The 20163-nt window shown below is 51.6% G+C and overlaps 1 protein-coding gene across 2 annotated transcripts in view; it reads left to right on the forward strand.

Moving 5' to 3' along the window:
• Positions 1-20163, forward strand: part of Mpped1 (metallophosphoesterase domain containing 1) — a 62637-nt gene that overhangs the window by 30289 nt on the left and 12185 nt on the right. For both annotated transcript variants that reach the window (XM_052160771.1, XM_052160770.1), the window contains one exon: positions 10523-10748. In XM_052160771.1, coding sequence (XP_052016731.1) covers positions 10523-10748 — 226 coding nt within the window. The remainder of the gene's footprint in view (positions 1-10522; positions 10749-20163) is intronic.

The following is a 20163-nucleotide window of genomic DNA, read 5'->3' on the forward strand; positions in this document are numbered from 1 at the left end:
ATTAGAAAAGATGAGACACCCCCCTACCCATCAGAATCAGATTACAGTGGAGACATAGCCAACCAGAACCTGCTAAACACTGGCAATCCTGTGTGTGTGTGTGTGTGTGTGTGTATGTGTGTGTGTGTATGCACATGTTTGTTCATGTGTATATGTATTTAGGCCAGAAGACAATCTTGGGTGTCACTCTTCAAGAACCACCAACTTTAATTTTAGAACTGGTCTGCAGCCATTGAACCCAGGATCCTTTCCAGACTATGCCTACCCAGTTCTAACATGGGCTCTGGTGATCAAATTCAGGTCTCTAGCCATATTCCTAGCTCAGCAGAGCCAGTTCTAAGAGGGAAGTTTATATTTATAAGTACTTACACCAACAAAACTGGAGAGAGCTCAAAAAACTTAAGTGAATGACACATCTTACTCGTGTTGTCTCTAGTGGCTGCTAGGCTGGCCCAGTGACAAGTTGCTTAGCTGACCACCCACCTTTGAAACTGGTTCAGAGCAATCCCAGCATGCAAACCTCAGAATCACAGAGGAACCAGCCAGTACAGGTTCATAGTTGACCTAACATTACATCAGTGTGAACTGTGATACAATTAAGTTTAGTTGTGTTTTGTTTTGTGTCGAGATGGTCTCACCAGTGCATTAGCATTGTTTCCTGCTAGTGTGATAAAATACCCCAACAAAAGCAACTTAAGGGAGAAGCTTTCTTTTTTTCTTTTGGTTTACAGTTTCGGGTTACAGACATCCATCATTATGGGGGAGTGAAGGCAGTAACTTGAAGCAGCTAGTGACTCCACACTCCCATTGGGAGTGGAGGGCAATGGCTTAACACACATCTATTTTCTGCCTGGTGTGCTTTCTTCAGCATCATGTAGCTTAGAATCTCCTTCCTAGGGAATGGTGTCACCCATGATGGGCAGGTCTTACAGCCTCAATTTATATAAGCAAGATAATCTCCCACAGACGTGCCCTCAGGCCAACCTGACAATTCTAGATTTTGTCAAGTTGACAATTAAGCCAACCATCGCACCTAGGCTGGCCTCAAATTCCCTATGTAGCTGAGGATGGCTTTGAACTCCTGATTCTCCTGCATCCAGCTCCTCAGTGCTAGAATTACAGGTGTGGTGCCACCCAGTCCAGGTTTCATTCTGACTTTTGAACAATAGGCAAAGCAGTTGAGAGGTCAGTCTGTCTGTGGATGAAGTTGTGAAGTAGATGAGGAACTAGTTTTGGTTTAACTGAAATAGTGTTTGCTTTTTGCTAGAGCCACAAAGTCCTTCAAGTCTTGTGACCGAGGCAGTGGCCCCTGCTTGGCTCCTCCCCTTCCTGATGCCCACTCCCAGCTTCCGTTTACTTTTCAGTTTTGAGATTATAATTCGATTACATTTCTCCCTTGCTTTCCTCCCTCCTGATCCTCCCACATATCCCCCAACTCTCCCTCAAATTCATGGGATCTTTTCATTGATCGTTATTGTATGCATTTATGTATATACATATGTATTCCTAAATATAACCTTGCACGTGTGTTTTTAGGGCTGACTATTTAGCACCAGACAAACAATTGGTATGCTCTTTTCTGAGAAAAGACTATGTCTCCTGCTCCCAGCTTTCCTCAATTGCGATAGCTGTGTGTGTGTGTGTGTGTGTGTGTGTAGGGTTGAGGACTCTTAGACTTTTCCCTGTTCCATTTGGAATGCCGATTGGTGATTGGTCATCCTTGTTCAGCTCATGAGCGGGCAGGCACGCTGGTGAGATCTTGCGGGTATCTGATATTTCTAGGAGACACAATCTCATAGCAGATTCTCTCATCTCCTGGCCTTAACATCTTTCTCTCCCTCTTCCAGAATATGTCCTGGGGCTTAGGAAGCACTTGGTTCTTTAAGGAACAATTGGGCACTGGTACTTTCAATATTCCAACTTCAGACATCACTATACATATATAAGAGGAGACACATATAAGAGGAGCCTTATATATGGGTGTAGAGGCATAGGCGTCCTTCTTCCTGAAGTGGTCCACACACAGTAGCACTGAAACAGTTGATGGCAGCTAGGACTGAATGTCCCTGTTTGAAAAACATTTCCCAGGAAAAACAAATGTTGGGAAGTTAAACATTTGGGCTATTAGTACAGAACAGAAGACAAATCACATTTGCCTTTTAAATATGGGCAGCAGCGTGGCACAGTGGTTCCAGGAGCCTCCCACGCAGGACCCACAGGAGTCGCTGAGGCATGTGGCAGGGCCAGCCTTTGCTTTAGCAGAGCCCCTGCTGTGCTGACACATGTCCATCCGCAGTGACATCTTTGCAGCAGGAAGCCGCAGGTGGGTGTGGGTCCCTAAGCCTCTGTGTGCCCTGGGTAATGCTGGGACTTTTTGAAGCCTCTGTTTTAACCTCTACTGTCTTGTCTCCCATTTTTGGGCCGAAATCTCCAGAGAACCCCAGGTTGTGATACAATCAACTGAGGTCCAGGACCTGAGCCTTCAGCTTTTCTGTATTTTCTATGTCTCGATGTTTTGATGTCTTGAATCTCCCTGGCTGCAGGGACTGTGCCTGCCCGGGTTAGCAGCACAACTTCTACAGGCAAACCAAGCACAGCACAGCCAACAGACCCTTTGTGGGGCTCTCAGCTGAGACCTCTCTCCATTGCCCTATTACCCAGAGTGCCACACTATGAGGGACAGTTCACATGCCCCAGGTCGCCCAGAGACACTAAATACTAAACACAAAACACTAAAGCCTTTAGCCTGCTCACTTGCCTGTTTGGCCCACATGGCGTGACCCACTGTTGAGGCTCTTGTTGCCGTTTCTGGTTCACCTTCTGATGGGCTGAGCTTCTCTGTGGGTTCTGGGGTGCCATGGTCTTAACTGAGTGCCTCTCCCCCTATGCACCCCTGTCTTATACAGCTGATGGAACACAGCTGGGGTGTGAAAATGTGTGACTTCCTGTGTTCGCTAGCACATGATGGACATCCAGGCTACAGGTGAGGGTGCTGACGGCCCCTCTGGGGTCAGCCAGCCAGTGAGAGGTAGATAAGGGATTGGGCTCTGTAGCCTGATACCCTACTGGTTTGCCTTCCTCTGCAGACTGGAGGCCATGGTGTTTGCTTACAAAGAGTGTCAAGAAGTATCAAATACACATTGCTAATCCTGTGCCTGGCCCAAGGGAGGTCACTATAGGGCTGTAGGCATAGCATGTGCCTCCTATACTCAGCTTCAGGGCTCTTCTGCCTGGGTCAGACATGGAGTCCCTTCTCTTTACACCACTGGTTCACATGGTCCATGCTGTGTGCATGGTCCTGTGACTTGGTCGCTGGCAGCTTGCTGCTGACTCTCAGAGCTAGCTTTTCCCCAGTGTTCCCCTAGACTGTGCGCCACGCTAAGCCGTCTGCTAGCTTGAAATCTCCCAGACATTGGCAAGCGTTTAAACACAGAACTGTCAACGACGCACTAAAAATGCAATCAGAGATCGTTACACCGTCTCTGAGTCCCACCCCCCACTGCTGTGTTCTGTGAGACAGGGAATGGGCAGGGGGAAAAAAGCAGTAAGTGGGTACTTTCCTGATTGTCATTGTGTTTAGAACATGCTAAAACCCTGCCGGGCGCAATGTGACACTCTGGGACCAGCACTGATGGTGTCGAAATGTGTGTGCCTCTCTCAGAGTGTAATAGCTCAGGCTGTGTGGACCAGTGCAGCCTGGGACTCGATAGGACAGGTTAGCAATAAAGATTAGTAACCTCTTTGGAGGGAGATTAATGTCAGGACTTAGCAGGCTCCCCCAGAAATCAGTCCCCCAGCATTCTGTGCACCCCAACCTGGCTGCCTCTGGAAGCTTTGTGCAGATGCTCCTGGATCCCATGCATCTGGCAAGTGAAAAGGAAAACCCAACCTGTCACCCTCATCTGCTTTCCTGATTGACAGTTCATGGTCTCTTTACTCACCAAAAATACCTGTTAACTAGCAAATGCCGGGTATCTCAAGCCATCTGGAAGAGGAGCATAGTTTCTGGGTGGACAGCTCAGGGTCCCCGTGCTGATGTGGTAGGGTGTTTACCTGTTCTGAAAAGCCAGGTGTAAAGGCTGCCTTTAACAAGGGTCGAGGGTGAGTATCCCAATGCACCCTAAAAGGCCACCTGGCACACTGCCCATTGCAGTGCTATGGAATCCCTTAAGCCACTGTGTGTCACTGGGGTGGGCTTTGAGGTTTCAAAAGCCCATGCTAGTCCCAGTCACTACCTTTGAATCAGAATGTAGAACTCTCAGCCCCTTCTCTAGCACAGTGTCTATCTGTGTGCTACCATGCTCCCTGCCGTGATCATAATGGACTAAGCCTCTGACATTGTAAGCCAGCCCCAGTAAAATGTCTTCTTTTCTAAGAGTTGACTTGGTCACCGTGTCTGTCCACAGCAGTGGAGCACATTATATCACTAAACTGCTCTTGCTGTCTTTGGGGTCCTAAAAGAACATTTCCTGGGGGCTACAGCAGAGCAGACCAGGACTTGGGCTTCTAACAGTACAGCTTCAATGAACACGGGCCCCAGCGGAGCGTGCATTTGGACAGGCTGACCAAAGCCTCAGCTGAGGAAGTCAGAGAAAAAAGAAAAGGCATTTGGACATGTCTGGTACCCTGAGCCTAACCAACTAGCTAAGCTACACACTCACTTGAGCTGCCCTGGGCTGGGACCTTCCAATGGCTGCCTCTTCTGGCTTCCTGCATTTGTCATTCCACAGAGTGACAGTGTGACCTGGTCTTAGATGATGTGTTCCACCTCTGCTTATGAAACACCCCCTCCCCAGGGGTCAGGCTCCTGTCTGGGCACCGGGAGGCTCCCTGGTGGAGGCTGTCAGATCCCTTCTCTGCTGCGGGTGGGGCACGGGGTGTTGCAGTAGCTGGATGTGGGGTTACACTTCTCTGTGTGCAGGTAGAGGGTGGGAAGGCAGTACGGTACAAGATGTCTTAGCACACTCAGGTTGGTGAGATGTTCTGGGTTCTGGGACCAGAAGGCAAACCTGTAACAAGGGGCCACAGCCCTAAAACAGAGTAGGGGGTTTCATCTAAGTCAGGGATGACCAGACCATTGAAGAGCCTTAGTCTGGCCTCCATACTCCCCTCTGCTAGAGAGCAGGGAGGACTGGAGGAAACACACAGATGGACAGAAGGAACCCTGAAAGCCACTGCCCGGCAGGAGCAGGGGTCCTGGAGGAAAGGAAGGATCCAGGAAGATGGAGATTCTCTCCATGTGAAGGAGACAGTCAATGCTGTCAGGTAGATTGATTGAGAAGTGTATTCTTCCACCCACCTCTCCATTCATCTACCCATTGGTTTGTTCATCTTCCCACCCACAACAGCATGCAGCCTTATAAATCCATTTATACACCCTTCCAACCACCTACCCTTACATCTGCTTCCACACACACCCTGCTATTTAATCATTCATCTGTTCACCTACTCAATTACTCTTTCATCCACACACCAATCCACTGACCCCCTCCTCCCTCTTACTCCTACCTACCCACACACCCATTCCCTACCCATCATCCGTCCACCCATCCATCCATCCATCTGTCTACCCATCCATCCACCCACCTACCCACCCAGACAGCCAGCTAGTCAGCCAGCAACATACTCACCCATTCATGTGTCTGTCTGTTCATTGGTCCATCCATCCATCCATCCATCCATCCATCCATCCATCCATCTATCTGTCTGTCCATCCACCTACTCACTCACCTACCCAAAAATTTCATTCACTCATCCATCCATCCATCCATCCATCCATCCATCCATCCACCCACCCACCCACATACCAACCCATTCATGTGTCTGTCTGTCCATCAGTCCGTCCATCTGTCCATCCATCCATCCATCCATCCATCCGTTAGCATACCTACTCATCTGTCTGTCTGTCTGTCCATTCAGCCACTCATTCACCCTTTCTACTACTTACCTCCCAAATCACACACCCCTACCCCTGCTGAGGGACAAGGCATGGTGGTTCAGATTGTACCTCCATGCCTTCACAGGAGTGTCAGGAGATTTTGTCATCCATGGTTTTTTCTTTAGACACTCCTTTGCTAGCATGTCCTATGCTTTGGCAACCCAAATCATCTCCCTCAGATGTCAAAAGGAGAGAGAAATGCTTAGAGTCTGTGGAGAGTACAGGCAGCTGGTGAGCGGTCAAGTCCAATGGACCTCCCAGACAGATGGACTCATAGCTAGACCTTTTTCTCAGGGATGGGGTGCTGCCTGGGATACCCATCTTATTGAAGGGAACAGATATTTGAACCCGCCACCCTGGGAAGGTACAGCTCCCTCCTGCTGCCTGTTCTTGGAACTGGGAGGTGGTTCTTTGTGCTGTCATAAACCCTGGAGACAATAGGTCTCAGCTCTCCTTGTCTGCCACAGGGATCTCCTGAGGGGAGCTGACAGCTTCCTGCACACCCAGCCCCCACAGAGTCACCACTGCAGAAGCATGGAATTGTGCAGTTGGAGTAATTTGCTGATTTACTTAAGTAGCACCCCCAGTTAGAGACATGACAGAAATCCATTAGTGTGGCCCCACCCCCTAGCTTCTTCCGACCACCTTGTGAGTAGAAGGCAGGATGAACCAGGGATGGAGGCAGCCAATGGTGGCCACCCTACCCATCCTGCTGGGTTCTCTGGCCACCTCCTGGACCGGTCCTTGTCCTGTGTTTGGGGAAGGACTAATGAGGCTCCCAGGCTGACTCTGAGGGTCTTGGGGCCTTGAAGGACTCTGGGTCAGTGGCCCAGAGGCACAGAGTTAGTTGACATCTGCAACATTACCCCTGCACCCGAGCCATGGGGTCCCTCCAGTCTATTGGCTTCAGCTCAAGGCCCTCGGATATAGAGTGGACTTAATGACATCTACTTTGGATGGCTCTGTGGAGAATCAAGATCTTGGTGACACTAGGGCACCTCCCATGGTGGGCTCCAGGGGCAGGCGGTCAGTTCAGCTCCTCCTCACTGCTCTGTGCATTCAGTCCCCACTCAGTTTTCAGCTCTGGCAGCTACCTGTGCATCACAGTGCAGCACTCAACCACAGTGGTGCAGGGGGCTTTGTTCACCAGACTTGTGGTGGGACTGGAGGTGGGTGGAGCTAACACGCCCACTCCCCTGATTCTGAGCTTTCCAGCAGGACTAGGTTGCAGTAAACCTCAGGATGGGGCTTGGGGCCTCCAACCCCACAGCCTCACTGGCCGTCACTCACCTCCCACTGACCCCCCAGCTCCAGCCAAAGTGTGGCTACTGCAAGGCCCCAAACCCCAAATGCCTGACAGTGGACCATATGCCAAAATGAGTGACCTGTACTCCGTGAGATGGTAGCACTGGTGGAGACTGAAGAAAATGGGTACTATCCTCTTGTACAAGGGACATAATCAACATTTTATGACTGAGCCAGGATCACCAAATGTTAATAGCTACAAAATAATAATAAATACAATTATTTATTTTTAGAAACCAAGAGGAGTGACGTTTTATTGGGAATCTCTCAAATTTTTTATCGCTGGCAACAAATTCAATTAAAAAAAGAAAAACCCAAAGCTGTAGCAAGCTGACAATGTCAGGGTGGGGGTGGGGCTTATCACCTCTAGTTCGCAAATCCTGGCTCAGAGAAGCTCACTTATTCCTTTTGAAGTTTTTGTCCATTTCCATCCAGTGTGCCCTGTGGCCCCAGAGATTTCTCACGTGGGTGGAGTTCCTCCTCCCATCTCACACGCGAGGAAGCTGACACACGTGGTGGGGCGGGGGTGGGGCTACACAGGAGGTTAGTGATGGAACTGAGCCTTGGGCTCAGACTTGTCCTGTCACCATGGCATTCCAGATCTGATGATGGGGCTTAGGGATATCGAGGCAGTGTGCAGATTGGAGCCTCGTGCATCTCTGGGTCCCTCGACAGCCACGGTGCCCTGGCCAGGCTGAGAACCACTGGGCGCCCACAACCCTTTGCCTTGATGGTGGCTAAGCAGGTGGTGGAGGTCTCAGGTGGGCCTGCTTGGAAAGTGTGTCTCTGGCGTCTAGACTGTTCAGTTTCATTGCCGTTGGGATGTGGGTTTGTCAGGGGGAGCTGGAGTGTTCCAGATGGGTAGTTCCTCTTTTTTTTTTTTTTTTTTTTTTTTTTTTAATCTCCACTCAGGAGAAGTTATAGCAAAGAACTTCAGGAAGAGTCAGTCGGGAGTAGAATCAGAGCTTATTAGGCGATTTTAACGTTTTGTCTGTATGTGCATGTAAGTGCAGCAACTACAGAGGCCACGGGTGGGGGGGGGCGTCAGGTCCACTGGGGCTGAAGTTACAGGCAGCTGTGAGCCTCCAGATGTGAGTTCTGAGAACGGCACACAGGTTCAGGGAAGGGCAGCAGCATTCTTGACTGGTGAACCATCTCTCCAGCCCCTAGAAGACATTTTGACAGAGTTAGTTATGGGTATTAGAGGGGGGGGGAAGGGAGGAAGGGAGGAACTTGTAAACAAACAGTAGTACACACTACTGTACCCCATATGCGGCTATGTGCCAGGTAGAGGGAGGGAGGGAGAGAGAAAAGAGGAGTGGGGGAGGGAGAACAGTGGGGGAGGGGCTGGGGAGGGAGACAGTGATTTGACCTTAACTGTCTTTATAGTAGTCATGTACATGATTCAGTGGCTTCTGAATTTATATCTTCAAAGGCTTTCAAGGTCTCTCTCTCTCTCTCTCTCTCTCTCTCTCTCTCTCTGTCTCTCTCTCTCTCTCTCTCTCTCTCTGACTTCAGAGGGAGTCTTTCTGAAGTTGTGTGGATAGGATTAAGGCTGATAAGGTAAGGCACTGGGTCACAAGGGTCACACAGGGAGCTGAGAGTTGTTTTCGCTGTGAACAGTTAATCACCTTGTTAGTGAGAGTCCCCGGAAACCACAGGTCCCACATGGAAAGAAGTATGGGCATATTCCAGGCCCACGCTCGGGTTTTGAGCACTGCTTGGTGCCATTCTAACATTCTGATCTGAAATCTGTCTCTGTGAGAGGCTGTGGACCACCTTGATCCTCAGGCAGTGAGAGCTTCAGGCAGGCGGAGGTGGGTGAGGGCTCCTTCCCATTCCCACGGTCCCCCTAAATGTCACCTTTCTATCTTGCCTGGGTCATGCAGCAGTGAGTGAGTGCATGGTGTCATGTTGTTTCACCTATCACAAGGCCCTGAGCCTGACTCTCAGGCGAGGGCGGGAACAGGCGTCTCCCAGAATGCACACAGCGGCTGCATCTCAGCACAGTTGTTGATTCTGACTCCAGATCCTGAGCGTGGGTTACCAAGAAGATAGGCAGAGACCAAACTTGGTTCTCCTGGGAACACTCACATCGGTTGTGTGTGTGTGTGTGTGCCCACATTTGTGTGTATAACTCTACGTGGGCACATGCAATATGTGCGCATGTGTGTGTGTGTGCGTGTGCGTGTGCGTGTGTATGTGTGTGTGTGTGTGTGTGTGTGTGTGTGTGTAGGTCAGAGGTCAATTACCATGTCATTCCTTAGACATCTTCAGTCTTGATTTTTTTTTTTTAAGACAAGATCCATCACTAACTCATCAGGTGGGCTAGGCCAGCAGGCAGGTAAGCCCAGGGACTCACCTCTCTCTGCTTCTCCAGGACTGGGATTATAAGTGTGTGCCACCAGGCCTGGATTTAAAAACAGCAACAATAACAACAACAATAACAACAACAATAATGACACCTTAGCAGCAACAACAGCATGGGTTCTGGGGCTGGAGCAAAGCAAACACTTTAACTGAGCTGTCTCCACAGCCCGACATTTTATTTTTAAATTCAAACCAGAGCTTCCAGAGCCATTCCAGTTTCCTTCACGCAGCAGCCGAGGCAGAGGGCTGGGCATCGTAGAGCCTGGGCACCGAGTGAGGGCAGGGTAAAAGGCACTTTCTGGACCGGTGGGGAGGATGCCCTGTAGGTGGGCACTGCTGGGCACTGCGGCTGTTAGCCGCTTGGTTTTCTGTAACTTGATTGTGTGGTTCTTGGACCTGAGCCTTGCAGATGACATCAGAGCACGGTGTTCAGAAGGTTGGATGTTCCAGAACCTAGTTTTGACTGTGTGCTGCTGGGCACTGGGGTTTTCCCCGAGTGCAGCATCTCTGAAGGTTTGAACTGGGTTCTACCAAGAGCTCACTCGTGTAGGCTGAGAAGCAATGTCCCAAGGTGGAGAAAGCTGAGACTGGTGGCAGCTGGGACTGATGGCCCCTGTCAGGTTTTCTTCTAGTCAGAGGTAGACAGAAGGGAGGGAAGCAGAGGAAAATGAGGCAGCTTAGGACCTGGGAGGACACTTCCCTGTGCTCTAGGACTGAAGGCCAGTAAAGGCCGGCCAGGCGGAGCCAGGGGCAGTGACTGGGCCACTGTCTCTCGGATTCAGAGCACAGGATGGGGCAGTGGGGTACCCCTGCTGAGGGACTACAGTGCCTGCCCCCAGCTATCTCCCTTTGGTGGCTCTGTGGCTTCCACAGGGGCCGCCAGCAGCTCTGTGCATGCCCACCCCGCAGGCAGCCTGCCCTACGAGTACAAGATCGTGATTGCGGGCAACCACGAGCTGACCTTCGACCAGGAGTTCATGGCGGACCTCATCAAGCAGGACTTTTATTACTTCCCGTCCGTGTCCAAGCTGAAGCCGGAGAACTACGAGAACGTGCAGTCTCTGCTGACCAACTGCATCTACCTGCAGGACTCAGAGGTCACGGTGCGTGGCTTCAGGATCTACGGCTCCCCGTGGTGAGTGACTGGCCCCCATCTTCACCAGCTGTCAGGTGTGAGTGACGTAGTGGGTGGTGGTGACTCCAGTCTCCTGCAGGGGCTCGGGACCCAAAATTGAGGCTCAGAACCAGTACAATGAGGACATGAGGATCCGGGACTTAGTCTTGTCACTCTCACCCTCTGTTTGACCTCAGGTAGGCTACCATCACCCGGTGGGCCTCAGTTTCCCCATCTGGAGCCAAGGGAGAGTACATCACCTATATCCTCTATGCTGTGTATATGTGTATGTGTATATATATGTGTATGTGTATATGTATGTGCATGTGTATGTGTATGTGTATGTGTATATGTATGTGTATATGTATGTGTATATGTATGTGTATATGTATGTGTATGTGTATGTGATGTGTATATGTATGTGTATATATGTGTATATGTATGTGTATGTGTATATATATGTGTATGTGTATATGTATGTGTATATGGATGTGTATATGTATATGTATGTGTATATGTATATGCACGTGTATATGTGTGTGTATATGTATGTGTATATGTATGTTGTCTTACATGTAGCAGGTGGTATTGTCTTCACCTCACGGATAGAGAAACAGAGCTGAGAGAGAGTATAGACCTTCCAAGATGGCACAGCTCGCCAGGGGAGGGGCTGCAGCTACCAGGCTCTCTTTCAAACACGAGCCTCTAGCACGAGGGATCTTCCCTTTCTGCCTGTCTTCTGTCCTCCCACAGAAAGTCATGTGATTGTTGGAAAGACAGTTGATCCACATAATTGAGGAAAGGCATCTGGGACCGTCAGGCGGTCTCATGGGGCACTTTCCTGTGTGGGGAAAGCAGCTGTTTAAAAACAAATGCACAGGGAATCCTTATTCTGTTGGAGACAGTGACTGACTGGGCCGTTGCTCAGAACTCACCCAGCTGGGTGGTGCTCGAAGTGACCACAGGTCTAGACTATCTTTGTGATGGTTATTGTGTCCATGGTAATGGTGACTGACTATAACGGTGCTGCCTCAGAAAGCAATGGTGAGGGTGGAGATCTGTGGTGATGGTTGTTATGGCGGTCGTGATGGTGATGGTGATGTTGGTGATGATGCTTATGATGGTGATGATGTTTATGTTAGTGATGATACTGATGATGATAATGATGGTTGTGATAATGTTGGTGACGATGGTGTTGGCGATGAGGGCAGTCACCAGTGAGGTTAGTAGTGATGAAGATGGTGGTAGTGATGATGAGTGGGTAATGAACAAGATGGTGGTGGTTCTGCAGTCACCTGTGGCATCATGTGATTAGTCTGTGGACAGACCCACTAGCCCTTGCATGGCCACAGGGCATAAAGTGCTGGCAGGATGAGGGGAAACTCCCCAGAGAAGGGGAAACTATGCCCAGCCTCATGGGCGTAGGCAGGGAAGGTGTGGCATTGTGGAGGCTCCAGGTGAGCTAAGAAAGCACAATACATCCTGGGGCCCTGGGCTGTTTGATGTCTCCTGGTGATTTTCGGCTGAGGTGGGGTTGGGGCCTGTGTGGATCTTATGAAGCCCTAGGAAAGAGAGAGGGGCCAGCTTGACCCATTCTCCTGCCCCAAGAGGAGCCTGCTGTCTCTGCCTGGGGCTTCTGATGCTCAAGGGTTCGATGTACTCTTGTGCTGCCTCTGAAGGTTTTTTGACACTCAAGGATGTGAGGGTCTCGAAACCAAGGGCAGAGACGTGAAGAGGTGGCCAAGGCTGCCTGGCGGTTGCCATGACTGCTCAGAGAGTGGAGACCTGCTTTGTTGCGTGTTGTAGGGACGCCCTTCCTTCATGGTCAGATAAGGGGGTGAGGGAAATGGAGGAGATGCACAGGGCTCTCAGGGTCCCGCCGCCACCCAGCAGCCAGCTCCTCAGAGCTGAGTGACTCAGCCTTACAGCTCCCTAGGTGTGCCTTCCTCGGTCCAGGGAACGGCTCATATCCCATCACTGAGCTGGCCAAAGGACGAGGCTTGGGCGAGGCCAGCTGTCAATTTAACTATTGTTCTGCCGCTTGGAGCTCTGGCCACCAGTGGCCCTATTGTGACCTTCAATGTGGACATTACTAGCCTCTCTAGTTCCTGGCTTCCCCCAGGCCCAGAGAGCAAGGGGTCCTTTCTTCTTGACCTCAGACCTGTGTCAGTGGAGGCACGGGCTGATCACAGAGTAATGAACAGGATGTGGGGTGGGAGTGGGGATAGTCAGTAAGGTGTGTAGCTGTGTTCCTTAAAGGGCACAGTGGGACCCATAATGTTCCCTCCCTGTTGGATCAGGCTTTAGAACTAGGACTAAAGGAAGGGTGGCTTAGTGGGCAGGTCACTCACATTCCCAGCCTGGCTGGGCTTATACACCATGCTTTCCTTGGCCTGGTGACTGGAACAGCCCCCAGGCCGTTCTGTGTGCACAGAGTTCTGCCTGTTTCTCTGAGGCCACTTGGGGCTGGGAGCAGGTGGCAGGGGGTGACCGGTTCTGTTTCTGTGGTGCCACAGAATTAGTCCTGGGAGCTGTCCCCTCCCCTCTGGCACTGCCTGAAACACAGGCTGCACAAATCAAGCCCCATGACTTTCGGTAATGGTGGCAGCCTCTCTGGTCCCCTTGTGCCATGGGAGATGACGTCACTGCATTATAGTAGGGCTTGAGGTCAGTGTGGCTCTGTCTGGACAAAGGCCTGGCCTGAGGTAAGCACACCGTCAGTGACTTGCAGCTCTTGTGACTCGTGATCAAAGGGGGCATGCTCAGAAGGGGGTTAGCTCTATGCCAGATGAGGGTCAGGCTGGCAACAACCCCATTTAATAGACAGGCAAGAAGAGGTCTGGGTAGGCACATGGATTCAGCCAGGGTTATCATGACAGAGGTGCCCTAGACTCCTGGCCAGCTCCTGGCAAGCTCTGCCCTCTCTGAAGTCAAGGTCATGCAGAACTTGTACCTAAGTATCACTTGGGTGTCCTAGGGGACATGGAGGCCTGAGGATCATGCTTCTGCTTCACCAGTCAATGTACCAAGCCATTCATGAGCATTTATTGAGAGTGTGGCCCCCACCACGGACTCGGCAGGACTCATCATTACAGACATTGCTGTCCTGGGTTCCTGCCCTGACGGCAGAGGATGGTCAGCAGCTGTCTCCTGATTCAGGAAGAAGCCCTGGGAGTTGGGATCAGGGAAAAGCCCCCATGGAGAGAGCTGGGAACTGAAGAGATCACGGAGCTAAGGATGTGGAGAATGGTATGGGTTACCACAGGCAAACCCAGGAGGCTGGAGGAGATGCCAGGCTTGTAGGCACAGTGGCACTACTTCAGGCCTGGATGAGCTACAGTGAGAGATGGAAGCCACAGGCTGGGCAGCCAGAGTCTCTACCCCTTGACTGGCATCCCTTCCTGACCTTTCCCCTCCCCCAAGGTTCTGGGATCCAGGTAACATCCCTCAGGATCCCTCCAGGGATGGAATACCTGAGGATGGATCACGCACTGAGGTGGATGGTTGGGACCTGCTGCCTCCCTATGACTCGTTTCCAGTAAAGCTTTATGGATCCTGCCTCGCTCTGCATGTGGGTATGTGAATGTGTGCGTGTGTGGGTGTGTGGGTGTGTGGATGTGTGGATGTGTGGGTGTGTGGATGCGTGCGTGTGTGGGTGTGTGGATGCGTGCGTGTGTGGGTGTGTGGATGTGTGCGTGTGTGGATGTGTGGGTGTGTGGGTTTACATCTCAGAAGGATGTTTACCCAGGAAGTGCATTGCGGCTGGAGCATGTGCACCTGTGGGTTACAGGTGACCTCCCTCTTCTAGCCCAGGGCCTCTGGAGGCCTTGGGGACGGCCATCATCATGCCTTTGCTAATTGGGCCTCTGGGCATCTTGCCAGTACATTCCCGGCCTGGTAAGCCAGTCCTGTCACCCAGGAGTCAGGTCCAGCCCTCCTGCTGAGCTGCAGAAGCACTGGGCAAGCCCAATGGCCTCCCCAAGGTTCTGTGTCTGGCCAGTAAATGTGAGGGTGTCATGAGGTCTCAGGGTAGGTGCGTTACCCTTTCAGGTGTCTTGGTGAAGAAGGGACCTTTGGTGGCTGGTGTCCACACACATGGAAATGGTATACACCAGCCTTTAAGAATGTGTTCATAGCTTCAGAACCTCCTGGCCTAGCTAGGGACTCCCCCAGACCTGGGTGAGTTGTGAGGGATGAACCCTCCCCAACAACTGTGTCCTAGGGTTTGAGGTGGACACAGTCCATTTCTGGGCACTGATCCGCTGCCCTCAGCGCAGCTCCTGGTGGGAGAAGGTGACTGATGGCTATTGAGTTCAGATGATCCGCGACAAACCTCACGGACGTACCCACAGCCCGCCTCCCCTACAGTCAGCCTCTCATTGCAACTCCCTTCCCAGATGATTTTTGTCAAGTTGGTGATTCAACTAACCAGTACACAGTGGTAAGGTTATTTCTTCTCTCTCCCTGGACTTATTGGCTGATGTGTGGAGTTCAGATGTCCTTTCCAACTTCAGAGCTGGAAGTCTGTCATACTAGATGGCCTATATGGTTTTAACAGGTAGTGATCTGCTTGTCATGGGGAATAAGCAAGCAGGGGTCCGCATGCCAGCCGCAACTCCAGGTAGCCCCCACATGCTCCCTGCTTTTATGTGCCTGCTGGGGATCTGAACCCCTGGTCCTCTCCTATCCGCAAGGGCTTCGTGCGCCAAGTCATTTCTCCAGCCTTCCAATCTCTTTAGCAAAGTGGTGTTGCCAAGCGATGTCCCTCGCCAGCAGTTGCTTACCTGTACTCTTGCCAACACTTGGTACCATAAGGCTCTAGGTTTTCCTCACTCTTGGGCGGGTGCTGGTGCTGCCGTGAGCCTTGGAGCCTCTCCATGGTTTCTGGCCGCCTACATTCCTCCTTTCTGAAATACTCAAGTCTTTTGCCTAGTCAGTTATTTGGGGGCAAGGATAGTCTGTCTTTTGGTTGGTTTTAGGTGTGTGGGGATGAAACCCAGAGTCTCAGACATGCTAGGCAAGTTCCGTTACCACTGGGCTGGCTCCCTGGCCAGCTCTGTTCTTTCTCATTCTTACTGGTTTCTAGAGAGGCTTGGTGTGTTCTGGGTGGGACATGGGTCCTTGGTCACTTGGCACTTGGCAGATGGCCTTCTCCTCCTGCTCTGCCTTCTCACTCACAGAACAGCGAGATGAGCAGAAGGCCTGGATTTGGGTCTTGGCACTTTTCTTCCTGGGAAGTGCTTCCTGCGTCCTGCTGATGGGGTCTTTGCTGTCTGGGTCATGGGGATTCTTCCCCTTGTCCCACAAAACCATATTGCTGGTTCTTCAGGCTTGGGCATTGGAGCCACTTGGAATGGGGGTACTTGGTGTGAGTGAGGTGTGTGTGTGTGTGGTTCCACTTTGTGTTTTTCCTGGTGGACACCATAGCTCTTGTCTGCCATCTTGACTCCACAAGGACCTGGGTCTGCCCTAGTCCTTCATGCCACCAGTTCATTCCGAATGGGACGGGAGTGTCTTACGTCACCCTAACAACAGGCTTCTTCTGTATCACCTCTGCTCACCGGACCACTTGAGACTAGAAGCCTCCCTCTTTTACACATAATCTCTCTTTAACTTCAAAGCCTGACCTGGCACCTGGCGTATATTGATAAATGTTTCTCGAATGGATGAATGCACAGGTGGGAGAATTCCAAGCAGCAGGGAATCCATTCCTCCCTGGACTATTTGCCTGTGTGCGCACCTTTCTGCGGTCCCCTCTTGACCCGTATCACCAACTCCTCACTCCCTAGGTTCCTACTCTGAGCACCATGGCCTGACAGTGCCACCTCCTGGCCCACCACGCTGCTGCCCACTCTTACTCCTTCCCCCAGACAGAAGCCAGATGCCTGCTTCCCTGTGCCTTTGACCTGAGCCAGCTCTCCAGCATCTGGGGAGTAAAGACGGGGCAAAAATCTGGGAAAACCCTGCCTTCCTCACGGGCACGTGGTAACTCTGTGGGACTCTTGACACAAATGCTGGGCCCCAGAACTACAGACGGGCATATGTTCTCCACTCAGGGCAGCTCTGGGGTGGAAGTAACTTCAGGAAGAGGGAAGAGTCAGCTTTTGCAAAATCCTGCTTCTTCTTCTTCTTTTTTTTTTTTTTTTAAAACCCTGCATATATACCCTATTCATTTATGGGTTTTGGATGCATTTTTTTGTTCTCATTTAACTAAAAACGGCCTTGATTTAAAAAAGAGAGAGAGAAAGAGAAAGAAAGAAAAAAAGGGAGTGAGGGGGAGAGCGGGGCTGGCGTGTAGCAGGCCCATCTGCTCTAATTACTTGTGGTATTTTGAAAGAAGGGATCTAAACCTGCTGAGACGTTGAACTTCGGAAAGCGGTTGTAGGGCTGCGGGGCTGCGGGGCTGCAGGACCTGCACCCCAATGTGCAGCTGGACTCAGATAGTATTCTGTGCTTGGCTGGTCTGCCTCCCTTCAGGGCTGGACCCTGAGGCCTAAGGAGGGGACTTCTTTTGTTTCTAGAATCCAGGGCCTCAGGGAACAGTTGGTCTCTCTGCAAGCCTGGACTGAGAACCCAGCCTGGTATGCCAGTGCTAGCAGTATGACTGTGGTCAGAACTGTGGCTTTGTGTGCCGGTGACACAGGGAGTCTCTGTGTCACAGAGATAGAGAAGAGACATTGCCTGGCACACAGTTGGCGGCTCCTCTCCTCATGCTGTTGGCTGGCTGCGCCCCCCTCTCCCTCCCCCCATGTTGAGAGCATGACTGATAAAGGTTTCTTTTAGATAGCTGATAGCTGCAGACAGCACTCTGTGAGCTGAGCGGAACAGCGAGTGCCTGGTGGCCTCTGGGGGCAGGCTGGGGGTGGGCATTCACGTCCTCTCTGATGTCCTCTTCTCCGACTTTGTACAGTTAAGTAGGCCTGTTGCACAGCCTGGGGCAGGAATGGAGCAGCCCGGGAACATTGTCTGACTCTGACGGTGCTCAGGGAAAGCCAGTCGGTGTGGCAGATGTGTGTCCTACCACAGTCCCCGGGACAATTAGTGAGCTACCCACTCTTCTCTCACTTTAGAGATCACAGTTCTGCCTCTCAGGAGGCGGATGCCCTGCTATGATGGAAGTCCCCACAAGGATCCAGGGGACCTGGAGCGGGGAGGGAGGGAGGCGCTGTGTTCCCACGACAGCTACACCAAGGTGCTACTTGAATGCCTTTCGCCAGGGGAAGAGCATAGGATAAAGCATGTTTCCTCTGACTAGAATGGGTTCAAGATCCTGGGCATTGGAATCTAGAGTATTGCCTGGGTTAGAGCATCCTGCTACCCTGAGCTAGCCCCTATCACTCTGGCCGTCTACAGAGTCAGCTATGGCTGCCTGCTGGTGGAACGCAGTGAGCCTGACTGTGTCTAGCCAGCCCTGCTTATGGCCCTGGCCATATCCCACCGCTCCGCTGTGTGTGGGCTTGGGACCTTCCATTGGTCCTGTGTGAGTGATGGGCAGGTCCAGGACCTAATATCCAGCTCCTGGTACGACCCTTGCCTTTTCTCTTAACAAAACCTTCATAAACCACATCTGTGGTACTTTTCTGCTGTGCGAGGTATGTGTGTGTGTGTGTGTGTGTGTGTGTGTGTGTGTGTGTTTGTGTATTAGACTGTCTTTTTGGGTCATGTCTATTGAGACTCAGAGTAAGTTCTGGGAAGCTCTGTTAGACATCAGTCCTGTTGGGTGCATAGCCCACCCAGTGTAGCAGTTCCTCACCTCAGTCTGTACACTCAGCAGGACCCACCTTATGCTGGTGTCTTGGCTTGGGGCATCCTGACTGTGGGCTAGGGACCTGTTGCTGGAGGTCTGGACTCCGGAGTTTCTGGTAGAGGAGCCTGAGCTGGAGTCGGGGTGTGAGCTTTGTGGTCTATTTTTATTGGAGCCCTTGGGGGTCCAGCTTGAGGAAGGTTTGTCAAAAGCCTCTTTCTTCTTCTTCCATGGCTAGGTGGCCTCTTGCTGTCTTACTAATGTTAAGGTCCATTCCCCTGGAGTCCCCATACACCATTTGTCCTGAGCTGCCCTGCATCTTTGGGTAGCTTTCTGAGGTTATGACCTTCACAGCTTGTTCAGGCAATGGAGGACAAGACTTCCTTTCCTCGGGACCCAGACAGGCACTGAGTGGCTTCATCCACCTGCTCTGTTTGATCTGTGTCCTCATGCGACAGAGAGGACTAGGCTATCTTGTGTCACCAGTGAGCTGGGCACGTACAGGGATGCTGAAAGGCTGGCTGTGATCTCAGACCTGGGAGGAGGCAGGCATGTGGGTCCCTCTGCTGGGGCTGGTGTGGGTAGCCTCCCCATGACACTGCCCTGGCTCTCTGGTGGTCCCCATGGACATCACAATAGGCTGGGCTTCAGCTCCTGCTCCTCCTTTGGCTGAGTCTTATTGTACAAATGAGAGAGAGGAGGCCGTTCTCTCCATGGGGATGGTCAGCGACACCACCTAGTACTGTCTGTCATTGACTGTAGTCTGCATGTGGTCAGGAGCCACCTGTCTGTTCCGGGAGCTGTCTATGTGACTGGCTAGGCTTAAGTCCTCTTCCCAGGGAGGAAAAGGCAGCACAGGACACAGCTCAGGCCCTCAGAGACCCTGCCTGATAGCCACGAGCGGGTCCATTGCTGTTTCACGTTCCCCTTCCCTTCCTGGTGCTCAGCATCCCAGACCTGACACACCATGTCCATGATGGCATCTGAACAGGAAGTTTCCTCGACTTCTGGACACTGCTGAGCTGATGATTCACATATCTGTGCACGCTTACACATTCAACACACACAAGGGCCTACTAGCATATATGTAAATATTCAATAAATACATAAGCTCACTTGCACATTTGTGATACACACATGCCTGTACACACACACACACACACACACACACACACACGGTTCTTTCCCCTTCTCCTATCCTTATCTTCGCCTCTCATCCCCAGCCACTGCTTCTGTGCTGCTCTGTCCTCTCCGGCAGGCTGCTGTGCGCCTGCTCACTCTCCCACCCAAGATTAACGTCTGAGACGAATCACTTGCTGTCTCTGCACAGAGTCCCAGCAAAACAAAAGATGAGCGATTCCGCATATTGGAAGGGTGGGGAAAATTAATTAGGAATGACAAGGGACCCACGCAGCAGCACTGCACCTTCTGCTGCTGACTTGGTGGTTGCTGTTGTGGCCCCAGTGGGTGCGTGAGACACTGGGTAGCTGGTGGGTCCCTGCCCGCTCACCCCAGCCTTGGGCCATACTGCCTACTACCTGCCCACTTCCCCCAGGCCCTGGCCTCTGCACGCCAGCACCCAGGGATGCAGAGGAGACAGCTGGCTTAAGCTTCTGCCATTGTAGGAGGGGATGTCCCCTAGAGGTGGGAGGTCCACGCTGTGCAGTCGACCCTGAGTTTTGGAGCTGTGGT

The sequence above is a fragment of the Apodemus sylvaticus genome, chromosome 17 (genome assembly GCF_947179515.1).
Source record: "Apodemus sylvaticus chromosome 17, mApoSyl1.1, whole genome shotgun sequence".
NCBI classification, from domain to species: Eukaryota; Metazoa; Chordata; class Mammalia; order Rodentia; family Muridae; genus Apodemus; species Apodemus sylvaticus.